This window comes from Balaenoptera physalus (genome assembly GCF_965194825.1).
Source record: "Balaenoptera physalus genome assembly, chromosome: 20".
NCBI lineage: Eukaryota > Metazoa > Chordata > Mammalia > Artiodactyla > Balaenopteridae > Balaenoptera > Balaenoptera physalus.
In genome coordinates this window covers 12,639,421-12,657,187 of record NC_138901.1, presented here as the reverse complement: position 1 = coordinate 12,657,187, position 17,767 = coordinate 12,639,421, and the positions used below count along the sequence as shown (strand labels likewise).

Below are 17,767 nucleotides of genomic sequence, written 5' to 3'. Positions count from 1 at the left end.
GGGGTTGGGTACTACCGATTCGGCGTTGACTCTTGGCCCATGTGGTGGTCCCTTCAGGCTACATGCTACCCCACTGAGGAACTGTGAAGTGGTCTTGTTAGATTGAGATATGACTGGAAAGGTGGGTCAGAGGAAGCTCACTATATACTGAAGTTAAGGGTCAAAGATGACCAATCCAAAGACCATGGGATGGATTGAGTCTTCTGTACCATGTTTTTTTTCTATTTGTTAGGCAACTAGTAATTAGTTGAGGAATTCGGTCCTCATCTTAAAAGTCATTATGTTCTACGTATTCTAGTGTGACAGCAGTTAAAGTCGTTCCTACTACTGTCATTTTGCTGTAGGTCAGAACACTCTTAACTCCTCCTCCTTCACCTTGGTTTAAATGTGAGGTTTCGGGTCTTGGATTTCCACCGGGGACTTTCTAGTGCTTTCAGACGTTTGAAGCCGGGGGGAAGAGAGAGCTGTCCTTCAGCTTGCTGAGTACCTTATGGACCAAGAAGGCCCAGTGCTAGCCTCCCTTTCCAGCAGCCTGCTGTGCTGACATGAGCACATGGCAGTGTGCCCTGCAGGTTATTCCAGTTCTTCACAAACGGCGTGAGCCCCCTGTTCTCGTGGAGTTCTGTTCTTGTTCCATGTTTGTCTTCTATAGGTGGTGGCAGTACCTCGGACCCTCCTCCCTGCCCCCCCATTCATGCTTGGTAGAATGGAGGTTTTCTTCCTGCCAGCTGTTAGCATTTGTACTTGATCCTGTTGCTCTGTCAGTTTATCAGAGGATGGCCTCATCTGTACAGCTGTTACCCAGGTGGACTGTGTGGTTTGGCTTCATCACATACACAAATGCTTTTGGGGAGCTAAAGCTTAGTAACCTCTTCATATTTTTGATTTTCATGTTTTTCCCCTCGCTGACTTTCATTCTCTTCAGTGGCACCTAGCAGGGTGTCTGGCACACAGTAGGGGTTCCAAAATGGTGGCTGGCTGGCCAGGAGAGGAAAGCAGTTGCCTGTACGCAGCTTTCGTAGTCACGTGCCTGTGTCCTTTAGGGTGATGGCTTGAGTGTTTCTAGATAGCGCATCAGCTGCCTTGTCAGTGGTTGCCCTGCGAGAGTGCCCTTTGCCCTGCTGTTCAGAGGCCTCTCCCTATTTCTTTGTCGATAAGACAGTCATCAATGGGAGTTACCTTTTTGTCCCAGGACAGGGTCAATCTTGGGGTTAAGTTCATTTATCATCTGCCTTTGCTCAACTTGAGGGACATAATTTTGTTTTCCTAGGACCGGCATTAGCCTGTGTCTAAACATAGACTAACATCTTCGTCTAGTGAGGGGGAACTCCTGTCTGGCACTGGAGCTGCACAAAAGAGCTGAGGTTGTTGGGTGATAAAAGACCTCACTATAAACAGACACTGAGTAAACGTGATGTGCCACTTGGTTTTGACTTGCTCTGAATCTGGAACCCAGAGCTCAATAGTATCTTTCAGATTTTTGTTCCCCATCTAGAAGTACTTCTAAAAGTTACCTGTTGTGAAGGACCAGGTTTTGTAATTTCCATTCTGTGGCAGATCAGCACTTTTGTAAAATAGGATTAAAATGTTGCAGCAATGTCATGTTGCTGTCAGAGCTCCTGGGTGCTTCCTCGCTGTCCTGTATTTGTCCCCTTGTGGACTGGTGGCAGTTTGAGGACAAGACTTGGAGCAGCACTGCCAGTAGAGCACAGGGGCTGCTGTCAGCCAGGGGAGGTGGGACAGGACTGCAGGGCTACAGTGGTGGACCACCTCAGTTTTGCTCAGTGGTCTCATGTTTGGTTCCCATGGAATACCCAGAACTTGAAGCGCTGCTGCTTCACCCAGTGGTGAAGACCTCTCAGAGGAGGCAGCCTGCGTGTGTGCTGCCCTCAAGTCTGTTTGGCAGAGAACCCAGCCTCTCCTCTTTGAGTCAGCAGACTCAGGGTAACCTTCACAACTGTGATGCTGTAGAGGGCTGGTTCTTTTTCCAGGTGTGATCCTGGGGGAGGCTGGCTCTGTTGCTGGTGTGATCCTGGGGGAAGTGGGCTCTGTTTCTGGGTGTGGTCCTGGGGGAGGCTGGCTCTGTTGCTGGTGTGATTCTGGGGGAAGTGGGCTCTGTTTCCAGGTGTGATCCTGGGGGAGGTGGGCTCTGTTTCCAAGTGTGATCCTGGGAGAGGTTGGCTCTGTTGCTGGTGTGATCTTCGGAGAAGTGGGCTGTGTTTCCAGGTGTGATCTTAGGGGAAGTTGGCTCTGTTGCTGGTGTCATCCTGGGGGAAGTGGGCTCCTTTGCTGGTGTGATCTTAGGGAAGTTTGGCTCTGTTGCTGGTGTGATCTTAGGGGAAGTTGGCTCTGTTGCTGGTGTGATCTTAGGGAAGGTTGGCTCTGTTGCTGGTGTGATCTTAGGGAAGGTTGGCTCTGTTGCTGGTGTGATCCTGGGGGAGGCTGGCTCCATCTGCTGGTGTGATCCAGGGGGAGGCTGGAATTCATATTGTGTTCCAGAGTTGCCTGTGGTCATTTGTCCCCAAGACTGTCATTGCTGCAGGGTGACTCAGATATTAGCTTTACCAGCCACAGTACAGTGGAACCAGAAGTGTTCTCAGCCTTCTTGAAGGTGCTACTTCAGTAGGTAGCCTGTGTGGGCCCAGACTGTGTTGTCACTGAGAACCTGCCTCCCGGCAAAGGTGACAGGGCTGACATAGTTGGAGGAGCAAGAGTGCTATCATCAGAGGCTTCTCTGCTCCTGCTTTGGGGTGGGGGGAGTTGTTGATGTAACTAGTAAGGTGAGTCATCCGTTCCTCATGGGCTGGTGAGTTCAGTTCAGAGTGCCAGGTCCTCACAGGAACTCAGAGTTCATTTTTCGTTTGCACAGTACGTTTTACAATGAAGTAATTTCTCTTGTAGCTAGATAGATTATCCCAGCCTCAGGGAGGAAGAACAAAATGTATTACCTGTCTTTCTTCTGAGTGCCCAGGAGTCTTTGTGGAATGGTAAATGGAGTTCTTAAATTTAGAATGGTCACTGGCAGTGATCAGATGGTGGTTATTCCCATGGAACCCCAGCACTGGTGACCGGTTTTGGATCCAGACCCGCTAGAAGCAGCCGCATCTCAAGCAGCTGTCTGAGCAGACTGGAGGAGAAAGTTTCTCTGTCCTTCTTGGGCAGTTACTGGGTTCATGAATACCAGCAGACAGCTCTCCTGCAGGTCATCATTGTTCTAATGCTTGCTGACCTTACTCTGCCTTTTATCCGAGAGTCTTAACATTCTCTGTAACCAGTAATCCATTCATCCCACAACTCCCTCATGAAACAGACTCCTGGTCTCCCTGCTGAACTCAAATGGTGAGGGAAACTGAGTCGCCAGGGACTGGCAACATTGCTTTGCCCAGCAGGATGGGTCTGGGTTCTTTCTGGGCTGCTGGAGCCAGTGTTAATTCCTTCACAAATAACCATAGTACTGGGAAGGATTAAAGTGCTTTATACTTAGAAGGAACTGGTGAGGAAAGCAGGGGGAGAGCTAGGTATGTGCTTTCTAAAGACTGCTTTTCCCATTCTCTCCAGTGAATGCTCCTTGAGGGAGGGCTTGTAGCATAGCTTTGGGTCAGACTGGAACTCAGGAGCATTCGTGTGTGAAGCCTGGAGGGATAGCAGTTGTCACATTTGCAGGTCCATATTGTAGTAAAGAAGAGGACGGCACCTTGAGGTTAAAACTCTAATCTTTAATCACGATCTGTAACCAGGAGGTGTGAGCAGATGTATTGCCGGTTTTAGCAGAAAACTAGCAAAAGGTGAGTGACAAGTACACGTTGCATAGATGTGATTAGGGCTTTGAAAACAGAGCCCAGTCCTGTTCCAGTGTCCGTAGGAGACACACAGTATGTTCTGGTCCCTGGGAGGGGAGAGGTGTGCTGGGCCTCCCTGGGCCTGGCCTGGCCTGTGATGGCTGAGTGATGGCTCCTGCCATGTCTTGGGAACCGACTCCCCTTGAGAAGGGCCCTGCTGTATGCGGCTTGGTACCTGGGCCACATGGACTGGGATGGGCTGAGGCCATGTGGGAGTTCAGTGGAAACCCAGCCACCCCTTTGGAGAGAGGCTCACACATACCCGAGACCTGTCAAGGCAGCATGGAGAAATGGGGCCCACACGGAATGTGTTGCCCTGGGACTCCCCACGGTCTGGCTTTGGGTGGGTGAATACAGGGCTGACCAACAGGCTGGATGAGAAGGTTCAGACCAGATGGGGGTCCTATGGAGAGAACTGCATACCCTGTCTTTCGGTCCCCTGGTGATCAGAGTAGAGCCATATGGAAGTGGGTGATGTAATACCAAATAAGACTTTTCTATACGTATCAAATATTCCTGTTTTAAAAAGTGAAAATAAGGATATTTTCCCACAGGGGTTTATCTACCACTGACACCATCTTGTAGTAGAAAGTGGAGTGCATCCATCACCTGGTCCTCCTTGGAAGATTCAGATAGCACTCATTGTTTCTCCAGCGTGTTGTAACATTGGGTGAGATGGTAGACACCAAACGATTAACGTTTGTGATTTTCTTTCTTTGCCAAGGTACGGACATTGCTGCAGGAGAAGAAGTTGCCATCAAGCTTGAATGTGTCAAAACCAAACACCCTCAGCTCCACATTGAGAGCAAAATCTACAAAATGATGCAGGGAGGAGGTATGGTCTTTACCTGTTAAGAAAATCAAGGTGGTGTTTGATGAGGGAGAATGCAGATGTCATGAATCACAGTCTGGTTAATTAGGAAAAAGGGCAGAAGCGTTCATACCCTTGACCCCATCCTGTGGCTTCCTTCAGATACTGTCTGAGAGGCCTGCAGAGGGCCTCACTCGACAAAAAGAAACATCATTTTATGCTTTTTGCATAAATATTCCCTTCCTTAGTTTCATATTACGTACTGGTGTCTTTGAATGCAGACTTGTGTGAACGCTGACCTGGAGCTTGCTGCTGGTCCTCCTGTGCCGCCTTGGTCATGCCCGCATCTTTGGGATGGTCCCTGCAGACTCTCCTGAGTGAGACCGCTTCTAGCTCAGTTACTGTCCCCATTCTGTGAAACCTCCCCTTGGGCCTGAGGGTACCTGATATCAGAGTGCCCATCCTGATTTCAGAGTCTGCCTTTTAGAATTCTCTGGACTTTGAGATTGTTTGGCTAATGGAGCAGGAGGGGGTTTTATTGGGGGTCTCAGAGTCCTGAAGACACCGCAGCATTTTGAAGGGTGTGCCTGTGCTGCTCCCCAAGGAGCTCAGGAAGCCCAGGCACAGCCCTGAATGTCTTGAGCTTTCTCTGGGGACAGGGCTTCGTGTGTGAAGAATAGCTGTGTTATTTCCTTTTGGATACCCTTCGAAGGAGAAGCCCCCATGATACTTTCATAGTTGAGGGGGGCGGTGGGGAAGGCTCTTGGCACCTTGCCAAAAGAAAGCTTGTCTTCAGAGTCTGTGTTGGTCCTTTGGTCAGGTGGAAAGGGAGGACTGGTGATGTGACTTCTTGACATCTTTGCTTCACAAAGCAGTTTAATCTGTGCTACTTACTACCAGAAGCCAGCATATCTCAGTTGACTTAGCACAGGGTGTCTCTTTAGCAGCAGATATATCTTAAAGCAACACAAACAGTCCTATGAGACGGCTGCAGAAGGGGGTGTCCAGTGCCGCTTGTCCTGGGCATTATGGGACCAGAGCAGGCTGTGGGTTCTCAGGTGGCACATAGGGAGGAAACTCTCTGGCCCCTCCTGTGCCCAGGGAGACATTAGCAGAGGACCCTGCCAGTGTGTCTGTCCTCTGGCGGCCCTCAGCAGGCTTCTCAGGCACCGGGGATGGTCTACACAGCTTTTAAGGTAGTGATGAGTAGGAAGAGGTGACTTGGTTTGTGGCCTTCATGGTGGGAGGAGCTTGGTGCTGGGGGTTGGATGAAACCTTCTGACTGAAAAGCTTGTGTGTTTGAGGAGCAGCATCTCTGAGAACTCGGAAGCTGGGCCCCCAGGGATGGAGGGAAGAAGAGCTGACTCCCAGGGAGGAGCTGGTGTAGTAGATTGAGACTCAACAGAGGGGGACTTCCCTGGTGGCTCAGTGATTAAGAATCTGCCTGGCAACGCAGGGGACACGGGTTCGAGCCCTGGTCTGGGAAGATCCCACATGCTGCGGAGCAACTAAGCCTGAGCGCCACAACTACTGAGCCTGCGCTCTAGACCCTGCGAGCTACAACTACTGAGCCCGTGTGCCACAACTACTGAAGCCCACGTGCCTAGAGCCCATGCTCCGCAACACGAGAAGCCTGCGCACTGCAACGAAGAGTAGTAGCCCCTGCTTGCCGCGGCTAGAGAAAGCCCGCACGCAGCAACGAAGACCCAACGCATCCAAAAAGAAATAAATGAATGAATAATTTTTTAAAAAGACTCAACAGAGGGAATTCCCTGGCAGTCCAGTGGTTAGGACTCTGTGCTTTCACTACCAGGGGCATGGGTTCAGTCCCTGGTCAGGGAACTAAGATCCTGCAAGCCCTGTGGCACAGCCAAAAAAAAAAAACTCAACAGAAAGGAGTTTATTTGGTTTAGAACAAGGTCTCTCCTCAGAAGCATAGCCGTTTGTCGTGGAAGCTGTCTTCTGCGTGGAGGACAGGGAGCAGCATCCTAGGTGCCCGTAGCCCCCGCCCCCAGGTTAGGATGATCAGAAATGTCTCCAGACCCCACTAAATGCCCCTGGGTGCACCGTCGCTTCCTGTTTTGACCCCCTGCTTTAGGACGTAAAGGATCACTTGCTCTCCTGGTCTTCCCATGCCCCTTCTCTAGGATCCTGGAAACCCACTGGGATTCCAGAAATAGATCTTCTCCTGTCTGGCCCTTCCCCACACATAGGTAAGGTTTTACTCCTGTTTCAGATACACACTTGGTGAATACTATCAAGGTGTAAATTTCTTTTTTAGAAAACAGATTCTCTCCAGGAGAGCAGAGAGCACCATCTTGCTACTGTTCTGTGAGCTCGTCCTAGCCAAGATAAAGCTGGGATGGCAGAGGAGATAGAGGTCGGCTCTGCGCAGAAACCTCACAGCTCTGCTGTTGACCAGCCTTCTGCATCCATCTCATGTGGGTGCATCTCTGATCGTGGCTCTTCTTATGTTAAGTTCTGGGCTTCGTTGCAGGTGGTTGATATTGACGGCATCGTAGGAGAAAGCTCGAAGCCCAGGGCCTGCCTTGCCCTCTCTAGCTCGTAGTACAGGGTTGCCCGGGATGCTGCCTCATGATGGTGGCCTTGCAGTGCCTGGCTAGAGACAGCTGCTGAGCTGGGTCACTCAGGTCCCCTAGGGGAGGGGTTAGTATTAAAAACAAAAACATGTTTTGGGGGTGGATGAAATGGGTGAAGGGATTCAGTTGTATGGTGACATTTGATAACCAGACTTATTGTGGTGATCACCTTTTATTAGTGTATACAAAGATTGAATTGTGTCGTACACTTGAAACTAATATGTTATATACCAATTTTAACTCAATAAAAACAAAAACAAACACACGCTAGTGTCAGGTACTGTTAAGAGCGTTTTTAAACATGCGGGCACGTTCTCTGCCACACAGTCATGTGCAGTAGATATCATCAGCCTCGTGTAACAAATGAGGAAACTGAGGCTGTGTCCAAAGGACACAGATTTGAACTTGAGCATTGTAGCTTCCAGGCCACTCCTGCACAGTGGCCCTCCATGGCGGTCAACAATCAAGAACGTGCCCCAGGGCTTCCCTGGTGGAGCAGTGGTTAAGAATCCGCCTGCCAGTGCAGGGGACACAGGTTCGAGCCCTGGTCCGGGAAGATCCCACGTGCCGCGGAGCAACTAAGCCCATGCGCCACAAATACCGATCCTGTACTCCAGAGCGCACGAGCCACAACTCCTGAAGCCTGGGCGCCTAGAGCCTGTGCTCTGCAACAAGAGAAGCCACTTCAATGAGAAGCCTGCGCACAGCAACAAAGACCCAACGCAGCCAAAAATAAATAAATTAAATAAATAAATTTTTTTAAAATACCTTTAAAAAAAGAAGAAGAAGAAGAAAGTACCCCAGGTCTAGTTGGAGCAATAGATAAAAAACATGAAATAGCAGAAATAATTTTAAGTTAATTATGTTAGTGAAGGACATGGGTGGACGCCAAGTTTTTATCAAAACAGAGTGGACTGCCAGGCAGAACCTAGAGGCTAAGGCTAAGGCTGAGGCTGCGCTTCCCAATCCTGATAACCCCACAAAGTGTCTTTAGACCATGTCCTCCTTCGGGAAACTCCAAGTGGAGATCCTTTGTTTAGTTCACAGCTGCTTCTGGTCAAGGTTCATGGCGGGTGTGGGACAGGAGCGTGGGCCCTTTGTTATCAGAGAATCCAGGCCAGGGGTGAGGGTGGGAACTCTGCGCTGAGGGTGGGTGGATGCCACCAGCAATGTGGCTGTGGGGCCACCAGTGAGTAGAAACAGGCAGCTTCACCCGAGTTCACTCTCTCTCATCTCATGTGCCTGTCCAGTTCCCGCAGTGTATTTGAGACAATCACGGTCTTTTTGCTATGAAATGTTTTACAGTACTTAAGAACATATGTAGCTCGTGGCTATCAAGAATACTAAAGTGAACCCCCAGAACTCCCACCTTCTTGAGAGAGGGAGCAGGATGGCCCTCATCACCTGTGTGCCCACCCCAGGGCGCCCTCTCTGCAGCTGCCCAAAGCCTGTCTCCGCATGCCCTTGCCTAGTTTGTTTTTATTTTTTTAATATTTATTTATTTATTTGGTTGCGCCGAGTTTTAGTTGCGGCAGATGGGATTTTTGTTGCAGTATGCGAGATCTTTTAGTTTTGGTGCGCGAGATCTTTAGTTGCGGCGTGTGGGATCTAGTTCCCTGACCAGGGATCAGACCCGGGCCCCCTGCACTGGGAACTCAGAGTCTTAGCCACTGGACCACCAGGGAAGTCCCGCCTAGTTTGTTTTTAAAGTTTTGATTCTGCATCATCCTGCAAGAAATTTGTTTTTAAAAATCTAATGACATTGTCCAGAAACATTTGACCATGGTATTTACAATTGTTTTAAGGTTGAATTGCCAAACACTTCATGAAAAATTGTATTTGCGTTAATACTGAGTCCCCATATTTATATTAAAACTTCCCGCAAATCAAATAGAAAGCATTTAGCTAGCACTCTCCCTCATTTTTCACCCCCAAGCATATGTTTTGGTATCTTTGGACTCGATGAGGGAAAAAGTATCAAGTGTTCAGAGCTGCACATAAGAGTCCAAGTGACCCATTTCCCATATTAAGGGCATGTGGGCAGGGGCAGCTGGGTGTCCCTGGCATGACTGGTCGCCTGGACACAGGGCAGCACTCTGGTGGCTGTGTGTCTGACCTATAGCCTCGCATGTCCTTCCCCGGCCCCAGGAGCAGCACTCTGGCGGCACAGGTGCATTTTTAGCTTCCTGGTCTCACTGCATCAGATGTCTGAGGTTACAGAGCAGCAGTCTGTGCACAGGCGGCAGAATTGCTCTTGTGAATGGCTTTTGAGCTGATTTCTGCCTGGGGCCTCAGCACTTAGTTTACAGACAGTCTGCTTAGGATGAAGCAGGCTACACAGCATCCTGCTTTTCTGGCCAGAGGCCTGAGAATAGGAGCACCCTGCTTCGGTTGTGTCTTATCTTAGGGTGATGAGGTGCGTTGGCGTTGCCAGTAAGAAGAAAGGTGCTGCCAGTGAAACAGACCATCAGAGCAGACGAGTGGCAAGTCCACGCCCCCTGTCGTCCCAGTTCATACGCTTTTGAATATGAGTAATACAATCTTGCCGTGTGTGTTCTACGACTTTCTTTTTTGATCCGCTGTGTTCCTGAGGTTCTTCCATGTTTGACACAGTTGTGGTTTGATGGGTTTCATTGTTGTTTATAGACTCTTGTGTCTCCATAAACAGTCCTCCCTGTGTTGAGGAGCGCTGGCTGGCTTCTAGTGTTTTGCTCTTAAGGATGGTGCCGCAATGACTCCCTCACCCACGTCTGGTGCAAAGCCTGTTAGTGGAATTGCTTTCCGTGAAGCAGGCAGGTGCTTGGCCTGCAGGGTGGCACCCAGGCCACAGGGATGTGTTCCCAGGTGGTGTGGCACATTTACCTTCCTGCCTGCACAGCCTCTGCGCTCCTGTTGGATCCACACCATCTTCAGCCTCGCCATTACCATTTCTCTCCAGTGTGTCATGGGGTGTCTCAGCTAGCACAGAAGCTAGCATAGAAGGAAGAAATTTTAAACAATTTTAAAATTTAGAGGATGGAGAAGGAAGAAACAAAACTTATTTGCGCGTGATTTAACTTACTACATAGGAAACCCACAAGACAAGTTAGAGCATTGAGCCAGATAGCTTAAGATCAAAGGATAAAATCAGTTCCTTTCATTACACCGATAACGGTCAGTTAGGAAATGTAATTCTTTTTTCCCCTCAGTATGAGTAAGTCTTTATTCATTGCATTTGACAGGGAAAAGGGAGGGAAAGGGCCAACATGTGTGACAGGACTTGGCGAGTGGGAAAGGAAGTGCTGGCCTGGCAGAGTCAGCCACTGAGTCTTTGTTCTCCAGGCCCCAGGGCTTAGTCTCCTGTAGTTCGGGAGCAAGGGGAGGGGAACAGGAGAGGACAGACTCCTCCTTCCTCGTAAGTTCAGCATTTCAAACAAAGCTTTGGTGTCTAGCCGTGAGCATGGAGTTATATTTCTGTTTCCTGTTAAACAATCATGTGGCCACTTTGACAGAAATTTCTTGCACTTGCACAAAAGCTCCTGAGTGACTTCGAGATACATTCATCTTCCCCTGCTTGGTCTCCCAACCTCCCTTTCTACATAGAAGGCCCCCCTTGCTTTTCTCTACCCAAGGATTTTTTTTTTTAATACTTATTTATTTATTTGGCTGCGCCGGGTCTTAGTTGTGGCACGTGGGATCCTCATTGCCGCATGTGGGATCTTTTAGTTGCGGCCTGTGGGATCTTTTAGTTGCGGTATGCGGGATCTAGTTCCCTAACCAGGGATAGAGCCCGGGTCCCCTGCATTGGGAGCACGGATTCTTAACCACTGGACCACCAGGGAAGTCCCTACCCTGGGATTTGAGATTAAAGTAGGTTTGATCCATCCAATTACAGCAGTGTGTTTGTCATGAATCATGTCAAGGAACAGTCTTGACTTGGAGCTGGGAACAAGGGATGGAGTGTTTCTAGCTGCTTCAGCACTTTTGCACAAATCATTTAAGAGTTGTAGAGACACCCCACAAGCTAAATGTACAGGTGTGTGGACTTCTGGGGGATTGGGGGTGGAGGAGGGAGTAGAGTAGGAGTCAAGTTTTTAGGACAGAGGATTTGGTCTGAAATGGGGGAAGGGGGCACGAAAGAAAGGATGGCTCAGGACCCCTATTTTGAGTGGGGCCCTCCCCAAGTTTATGTTTCAGATCCTTTGCCTGGTGCACAACCTTTTGTCTGGCTGTTCTTTGAATACAGTAGGAAGTTTGTAAACAGTGAAACCCCAGAAGAACATGGAAAAAGACCAACACATTGTATTTACCCCAACTAGGCTACCTAGCGTTCATTTCAGATCAGTGGCTCATGAAGTCCTATGAAGCCTCCAGTAACTAGAAGGCCAGTAGCTGGGGTGACAGAACCCGGCATCAGACATACATCCCCCCAACCTGTGTGCTCCAGTGCGTTCACCCCATTCCATCACCGCAAGTCCCAGCCTGTGAACTGAGCCCTTTGTCCTTCAGCTGCTTCAACACTGACCATTGCTACTGCGGGCAGGATGCTGGCACCAGGCACTAGAGAGAAGCCCTTGCCTGTGGTCTCGAGAAGCCGGGGCAAGAAACCCACTATTAAAGCTTAAGGATTTTGGTCTTTGCTTCATCTGGCCAGCTGGCAGCTTGAGGTGGGTGCAGAGGTACCCTTTGAACACTTTTTTTATGGATACACAGGAACCCTAATGAAGGATCGGGGAAATGAAGCAAGTCGATGCCTGGGGTTGGAGATCCGGCACTGGAATCCCTCACCCAGCCCTGCCTTCCTCTTGGCGCCAGCACTTAGGTCTGCCTGTCCTGACCTGTCCACACCATGTTTCCTGTTCAGGCTGATTTCCACCCTTCCAGTAGGAGGAGATCAAGTCATGGGGCAGCAGTTAAAACCTCGTCTCCTGTGGAACATTGAAGGTGGAGGGGTTCAAGAGGACACACACACAGGCCACCTCTGATCAGGAAAAGTGAGGTGATTCAGTAGGCCCTGCCCTCCAAAACATTGTTCTCCTTGGTAACAACATCAAAAGATACTCCTGCTGTGCAGTCCTGGAGCTGCTGCCTTCTGCCTGGGATTGCTCAAGGGCTTGAGAGTGCACTGCCTGAGACTAAAACACACAGAACGTTTCTATCAAGGAGAAAGTTAAAATGCAGAAGATGGGTCACTTGCACACAGCTAGTGCAGTTGGCATCCTGAGAACGTGGGACCCCAAGGAGCAGTAAACAAGTGGTGCTGGCTGCAGGGGGGAGGGGGTGGGTAGCAGGTCTGCAGCTGTCGCCAGCCACCCCTTTGCCTGTGCTCTCAGCCTGGCGTCCTGTCCCAAGAGTGGGTCAGGAGGAGGGGAAGCCCTGCCTCAGCCCTGAGAGACTCTCCCAGAGAGCAGTGGTTTGTGCTTTGGTCTTGTGCTCAGTCTTCTCACTCCGACACAGGAAGTGTTATTATTACATAGCCTTTAAAGGGAAAATACTTCCCTATCCTGGCCACTTTCAAAAGCTGGAAATTTGGGGGTGGAGACCAATAAGTATGCAGGTTCCCCCACACCCTCGAGCACTTGCACGGAGCATGGTTGGCGTTCCTCTGTCTCACCCCTCCCCCTGCCAAGAGGGAAGTGGGTGGATGCTGTGGTAGGGGTGGCAGTGCCCCTACCCACCCTTTCCCTGCTTTTGCCACTTTGTTCCTCAGACCTTGTGATCGCAGAAAGCGCCACCCACTGTGGCTCAATTCTGCCCTCTGGTGCTTCTCACTCCCCGCACAGAACACCCACCAGGACTGGTAACTGGAGAGACTCCAGGCCCTTGGGGGACTTCTGAAAGGTTAGCTCCACTGCTTCTCCCTCCTTCAAGCTCTGGAAGCCCTCTGTGTGCAGCTGACTCTGGGGCTCAAAGACATCCACTTGGAGGCCAAGTGTGACCCCAGTGCTCGTGGGTAGGAAGCTGAACCAGGTGCATGGTGACCCACTTTGAGGTGCCAGTACCGCACAGCAGCTCTGCTGGCTCCTTGGAACAGCTGCCTGCAAGCAGCTGTTGGACACAGAGCCCGCAGTAGCGGAGCCCAGATCCCTGGTCAGTTGGCTGCTGGCCCCAGAGGAGTCCAGAGGCCAAAGTTTCATTCTTTTTTTTTTTTTTTTTAAAGCATCTGGGAGCATTTCTTTTTTTTTTTAATTTATTTTTTAATTAATTAATTTATTTATATTTGGCTGTGTTGGGTCTTCGTTTCTGTGCGAGGGCTTTCTCTACTTGCGGCAAGTGGGGACCACTCTTCATCGCGGTGCGTGGGCCTCTCACTATCGCGGCCTCTCTTGTTGCAGAGCACAGGCTCCAGACGCGCAGGCTCAGTAGTTGTGGCTCACGGGCCTAGTTGCTCCGCGGCATGTGGGATCTTCCCAGACCAGGGCTCGAACCCGTATCCCCTGCATCGGCAGGCAGACTCTCAACCACTGCGCCACCAGGGAAGCCCCTCAAAGTTTCATTCTTAAAGTACTGTAAGTATAGAGGAATAAATCCTAAGCCAGGTGTGACCTGCATGCAGAAAATTTTTAAACTTCCTTGGAGAACGCTGATGAGGACTCAAGCAACTGGAGATGTTCTGTTCATGGAGAGGAAGACTCGGCACGATGTCTCCCAGAGCTGCTCAGAGGGCTCAGGGGATTCCAGTCACGGTCCAGCAGGGCTCTCCTCCCAGGAACAGGCTGACGGATCCGCAGAGCAGCGAAGGGCCAGGTTGACCGAAGTGTAAATGCCACACTCACAGAAAACGCTAGTGACGACCCAGCACCCAGTTGGGTGCTGGGCTCCTAGTATCACTCCCCACCGAGAGGAGCCCAGATTCCAGGGCGAGGCAGGAAGAAGGAAGGCGAGTCTGGAGCATGTGGCTGAAAGGAAAGAAGTGCTCGGACACTGACGGGCATGAGTCCACAGGACACGGGAGAGAGCTTGAAGTGGCATCTATTGCCCCAATTTGGGACAGTTGAAGCCTCAAAATGAACAACGGATTATAACACGTGGAGGAAACTCTCACCATTTCTGTTCAATATAGTATTGGAAGTCCTAGCCACGGTAGTCGGACAAGAAAAAGAAAAGGTATCCAAATTGATAGGGAAGAGGTAAAATTGTCATTATATGCAGATGACATGATACTATATACATACATATATATATATAAAACCCTATATATGGACTCCACACAAAGACTACTAGAAATGATAACGAATTCAGCAAGGTAGCAGGATGTAAGAATAACATACAGAAATCTGTTGGATTTCTTTACACCAACAATGAAATATCAGAAAAGGAAGGTAAAAAGACAATCCCTTTTAAAATTGCAACAAGAAGTATAAAATACTTAGGAATAAACCTAACCAAGGAGGGTGAAAGACTTATATGCTGAGAACTATAAAATGTTGATAAAGGAAATTGAAGATGGTTTAAAGAAATGGAAAGATATACCATGCTCTTGGATTGGAAGAATGAATATCATTAAAATGGCCATACTACCCAAAGCAATCTACAGAGTGAATGTGGTCCCTATCAAATTACCCATGACATTTTTCACAAACCTATAACAAATAATCCTTAAATTTACATAACACATGGAGGAGCGGAGGAGAATTCACGAGTCCACGATGACACACACACACACACACACACACACACGTTAAGCTTCACAGGCAGAAGGAACAATCAGAAATGTAAAGTCACCACTTTGTGGGCACTTATTATTGATTGGTTTAGATGGTAATCAAAGGTGGATGCAAACGTACAACTTCAAGTATTGACACTACCCTCAAAGCTTCATCCACAGATTACTTATTAATAACAAAGAGGGGAATTCCCTGGCGGTTCAGTGGTTAGGACTCTGCTCTTTCACTGCTGAGGGCCCAGGTTCAATCCCTGGTTGGAGAACTGAGATCCCACGTGCCCCGCGTTGCGGCCAAAAAAACCTTACAATAACAAAGAGAAAAGTATCTTTTGGTGGAGAAATCTGGCAGATTTCCGTCTGACAGGTGACCAGAACCAGCAATCAGGCAAATAAAATTTAGGACCGTTCAAAATTGACCTGAACTCCTCAAGTATGTCTCTGTGCTGAAAGATTTAAAAACTGTTCTAGACTTAAACATGGCAGTGCATGGTCCTAGATTGTACCCTGGGCAGGGGGACTAGCCTGAAGGACGTTACTGGACATACAGTTGGGGAAATGTGAGTGTGGACTGTGTCCGTCTTTGGAATGTCACGTGTGGTCACCTGCAGTGTTGTGCCACCCACACTCCAGACACAGAAAGACCCTCGTGGGCACAGAATTCTGACTTCAACGGAAGAGGTGTTACGGTCAGTGAGGAGGGCCTTGTGAACACACGGTGTTGAGGTCTCTGGGAGGCCTGCTTCCCCTCACCCCAAACTCCACTTTCAGGTGGATCAGGTGACTTCAGTGTGAAGAGGAAGACTAAAACATTTTGATTTGTTTAAATCAGCGTTATTGAGGTGAATCAAACTGCATGTGTTTCGAGTGTGTGATTTGAGAAGTTTTGCCTGCGTCCCCTCATGAAACCATTGCCGTAATCAAGGTGGCGAACACATCCATTGCTCTTCAAAGTTTATTGGGTCCTTTTGTGGTTCCTCTACCCCCGCCCTCTGTCATGTGCTTCTGTCGCTATAGGTTAGTTTGCATTTCCCAAAGTTTCCTGTGCAGGGAGTAGTACTATGTGTTCTTTCTTTGAGATTTTGTGTGTGTTATCAATGGCTACTCCTTTTTATTGCTGAGAAGTACTCCCTTGTGTGGGTAGTTTCTTTGTCCCTGCACCTGTTCATTTGGGTTGGTTCCAGGTTTCAGGTACTCCAAACAAAGCTGCTATGAACTTTTGTGTAGATATTCATATGGACGTTCATTTCTTTTTCTCCTGAGTAAGTGACTTGGAGTGGAATGGCTGAAACAGAAGTAAGCGAATGTTTTTCCTCTTTAAGAAACTGCCAGACTGCTTGTACTTATGTTCCCACCAGCAGCATACAAGGGCTTTGGTGGTTTGAGTCTTTCAAATAACTTGTTTGTTTTATCTAAGTTATTGAATGTATTGGCATAAAGCTGTTTATAATATTTCCCTACTAGACTTCTAATATTTGTAGACTCCAGTGATGTTACCTCTCATTCCTATTTTTTTTCTGGCCGCGCCATGCGGCTTGTGGGATCTTAGTTCCCCCGACCAGCGATCGAACCTGGGCCCTCGGCAGTGAAAGCTCAGAGTTCTAACCACTGGACCGCCAGGGAATTCCCTCTCATTCTTGATGTTGGTAATTTGTGCCTTCTCTATTTTTTCCCTGATCAGTCTGATTAGAGATTTATCAACAATCTTCTCAAAGAAACAGCTTTGGTCTCAGTCATTTTCTCTGTTGTTTCTCTGTTTTCTGTTTCATTGTTTTCTGCTGTGATCTTTTGTTTCACTTCTGTTTGCTTAGGGTTTAATTAAGTATTTTCTTAAGGTGGAAGCTGAGATCATTGATCTGTTTTCTGTAGTATAGACATTTCGTGGCTGTAAATTTTCCCCCTACCATAGCAGCATCTCAAATCCTGATGAGTTTTCATTTTCATGTAGTTCAAATGCTGATTCCCCTTTTGATTTCTGCCTTGATCCATGGGTTATTTTGAACTGTATTATTTAGCTTCCAGATATTTGGGGATTTTACAGAGAGCTGTTGTTTATTTCTAATTGAATTCCACTGTCTTCTGAGAACATACATTGTATAACTTGAATCCTTTTTAGCTTTATTGTTTTATGTCAAGAATGTGGTTTGTCTTGATAAATGCCCCCTGCATACCTGAGAAAAAAAGTGTGTTCTGCTACTGAGAGGGATGATTGGCGTCTCTAGTCAGATTGTGGATTTGTCTCTGTCTCCTTGCAGTATTGCCTCATGTATTTTGAAGCTCTCTTGTTAGCTGCGTGAATGTTTAGAATTATGTTTTCTTGATCAGTCAATGCCTTTATCACTGTGAGATGACTGGTAATATCCCTGGAAATATTCTTCTGCACAGTCTACTGTGTCTGATGCTGACATAGCCCTTTTGCTCTCTTGTCTGATGTTGGTGTGTTACACTGTCCTCCTTGTGACCTAGTTGTATCTGAAGGATGTTTGGTGTGGGGAGGGCAGTACAGCTGGTCCTTTCTTTTCTGTCTAATCTGAGAAAGTGTTCCTTACCTGCGGTGCTTACATTCAGTGTGATTAATGACAGGATTGGGTTTGCTGTTAGTTTTTGTCTGATTTGGTCTTTGTTTCATTTCCCCCCTTTTTTACCTTATTTTGGATTAATCAAGTATTTTTTACATTTCTTAATGATTTTTCTTGTGATGATCTCCTTTGTTGAATTCTGTCACTATCTCTGTGTTGTTACTTTAGTGGTTGAGTTAGGGTCTATCATCTCTTTAGCAGGATGCAGAGGAACCTGACCTTGCGGGCTTCCACCTGCCCACCTGCCTGCGTGATGGTGTCATGTGTTTATATTTACATGTTGTAAATATTGCAGT

General features: G+C 48.3%; 1 protein-coding gene across 7 annotated transcripts in view; it reads left to right on the top strand.

Moving 5' to 3' along the window:
• Positions 1–17,767, top strand: part of CSNK1D (casein kinase 1 delta) — a 37,181-nt gene that overhangs the window by 2,181 nt on the left and 17,233 nt on the right. For 3 of the 7 annotated variants that reach the window (XM_082442101.1, XM_082442102.1, XM_082442104.1), the window contains exons 2-3: positions 3,738–3,785; positions 4,564–4,674. The exons of 1 other annotated variant lie outside the window; for it this stretch is intronic. In XM_082442101.1, coding sequence (XP_082298227.1) covers positions 3,738–3,785; positions 4,564–4,674 — 159 coding nt within the window. The remainder of the gene's footprint in view (positions 1–3,737; positions 3,786–4,563; positions 4,675–17,767) is intronic. 3 more of the 7 variants (XM_082442103.1, XM_082442105.1, XM_082442106.1) reach the window with 1 other exon arrangement.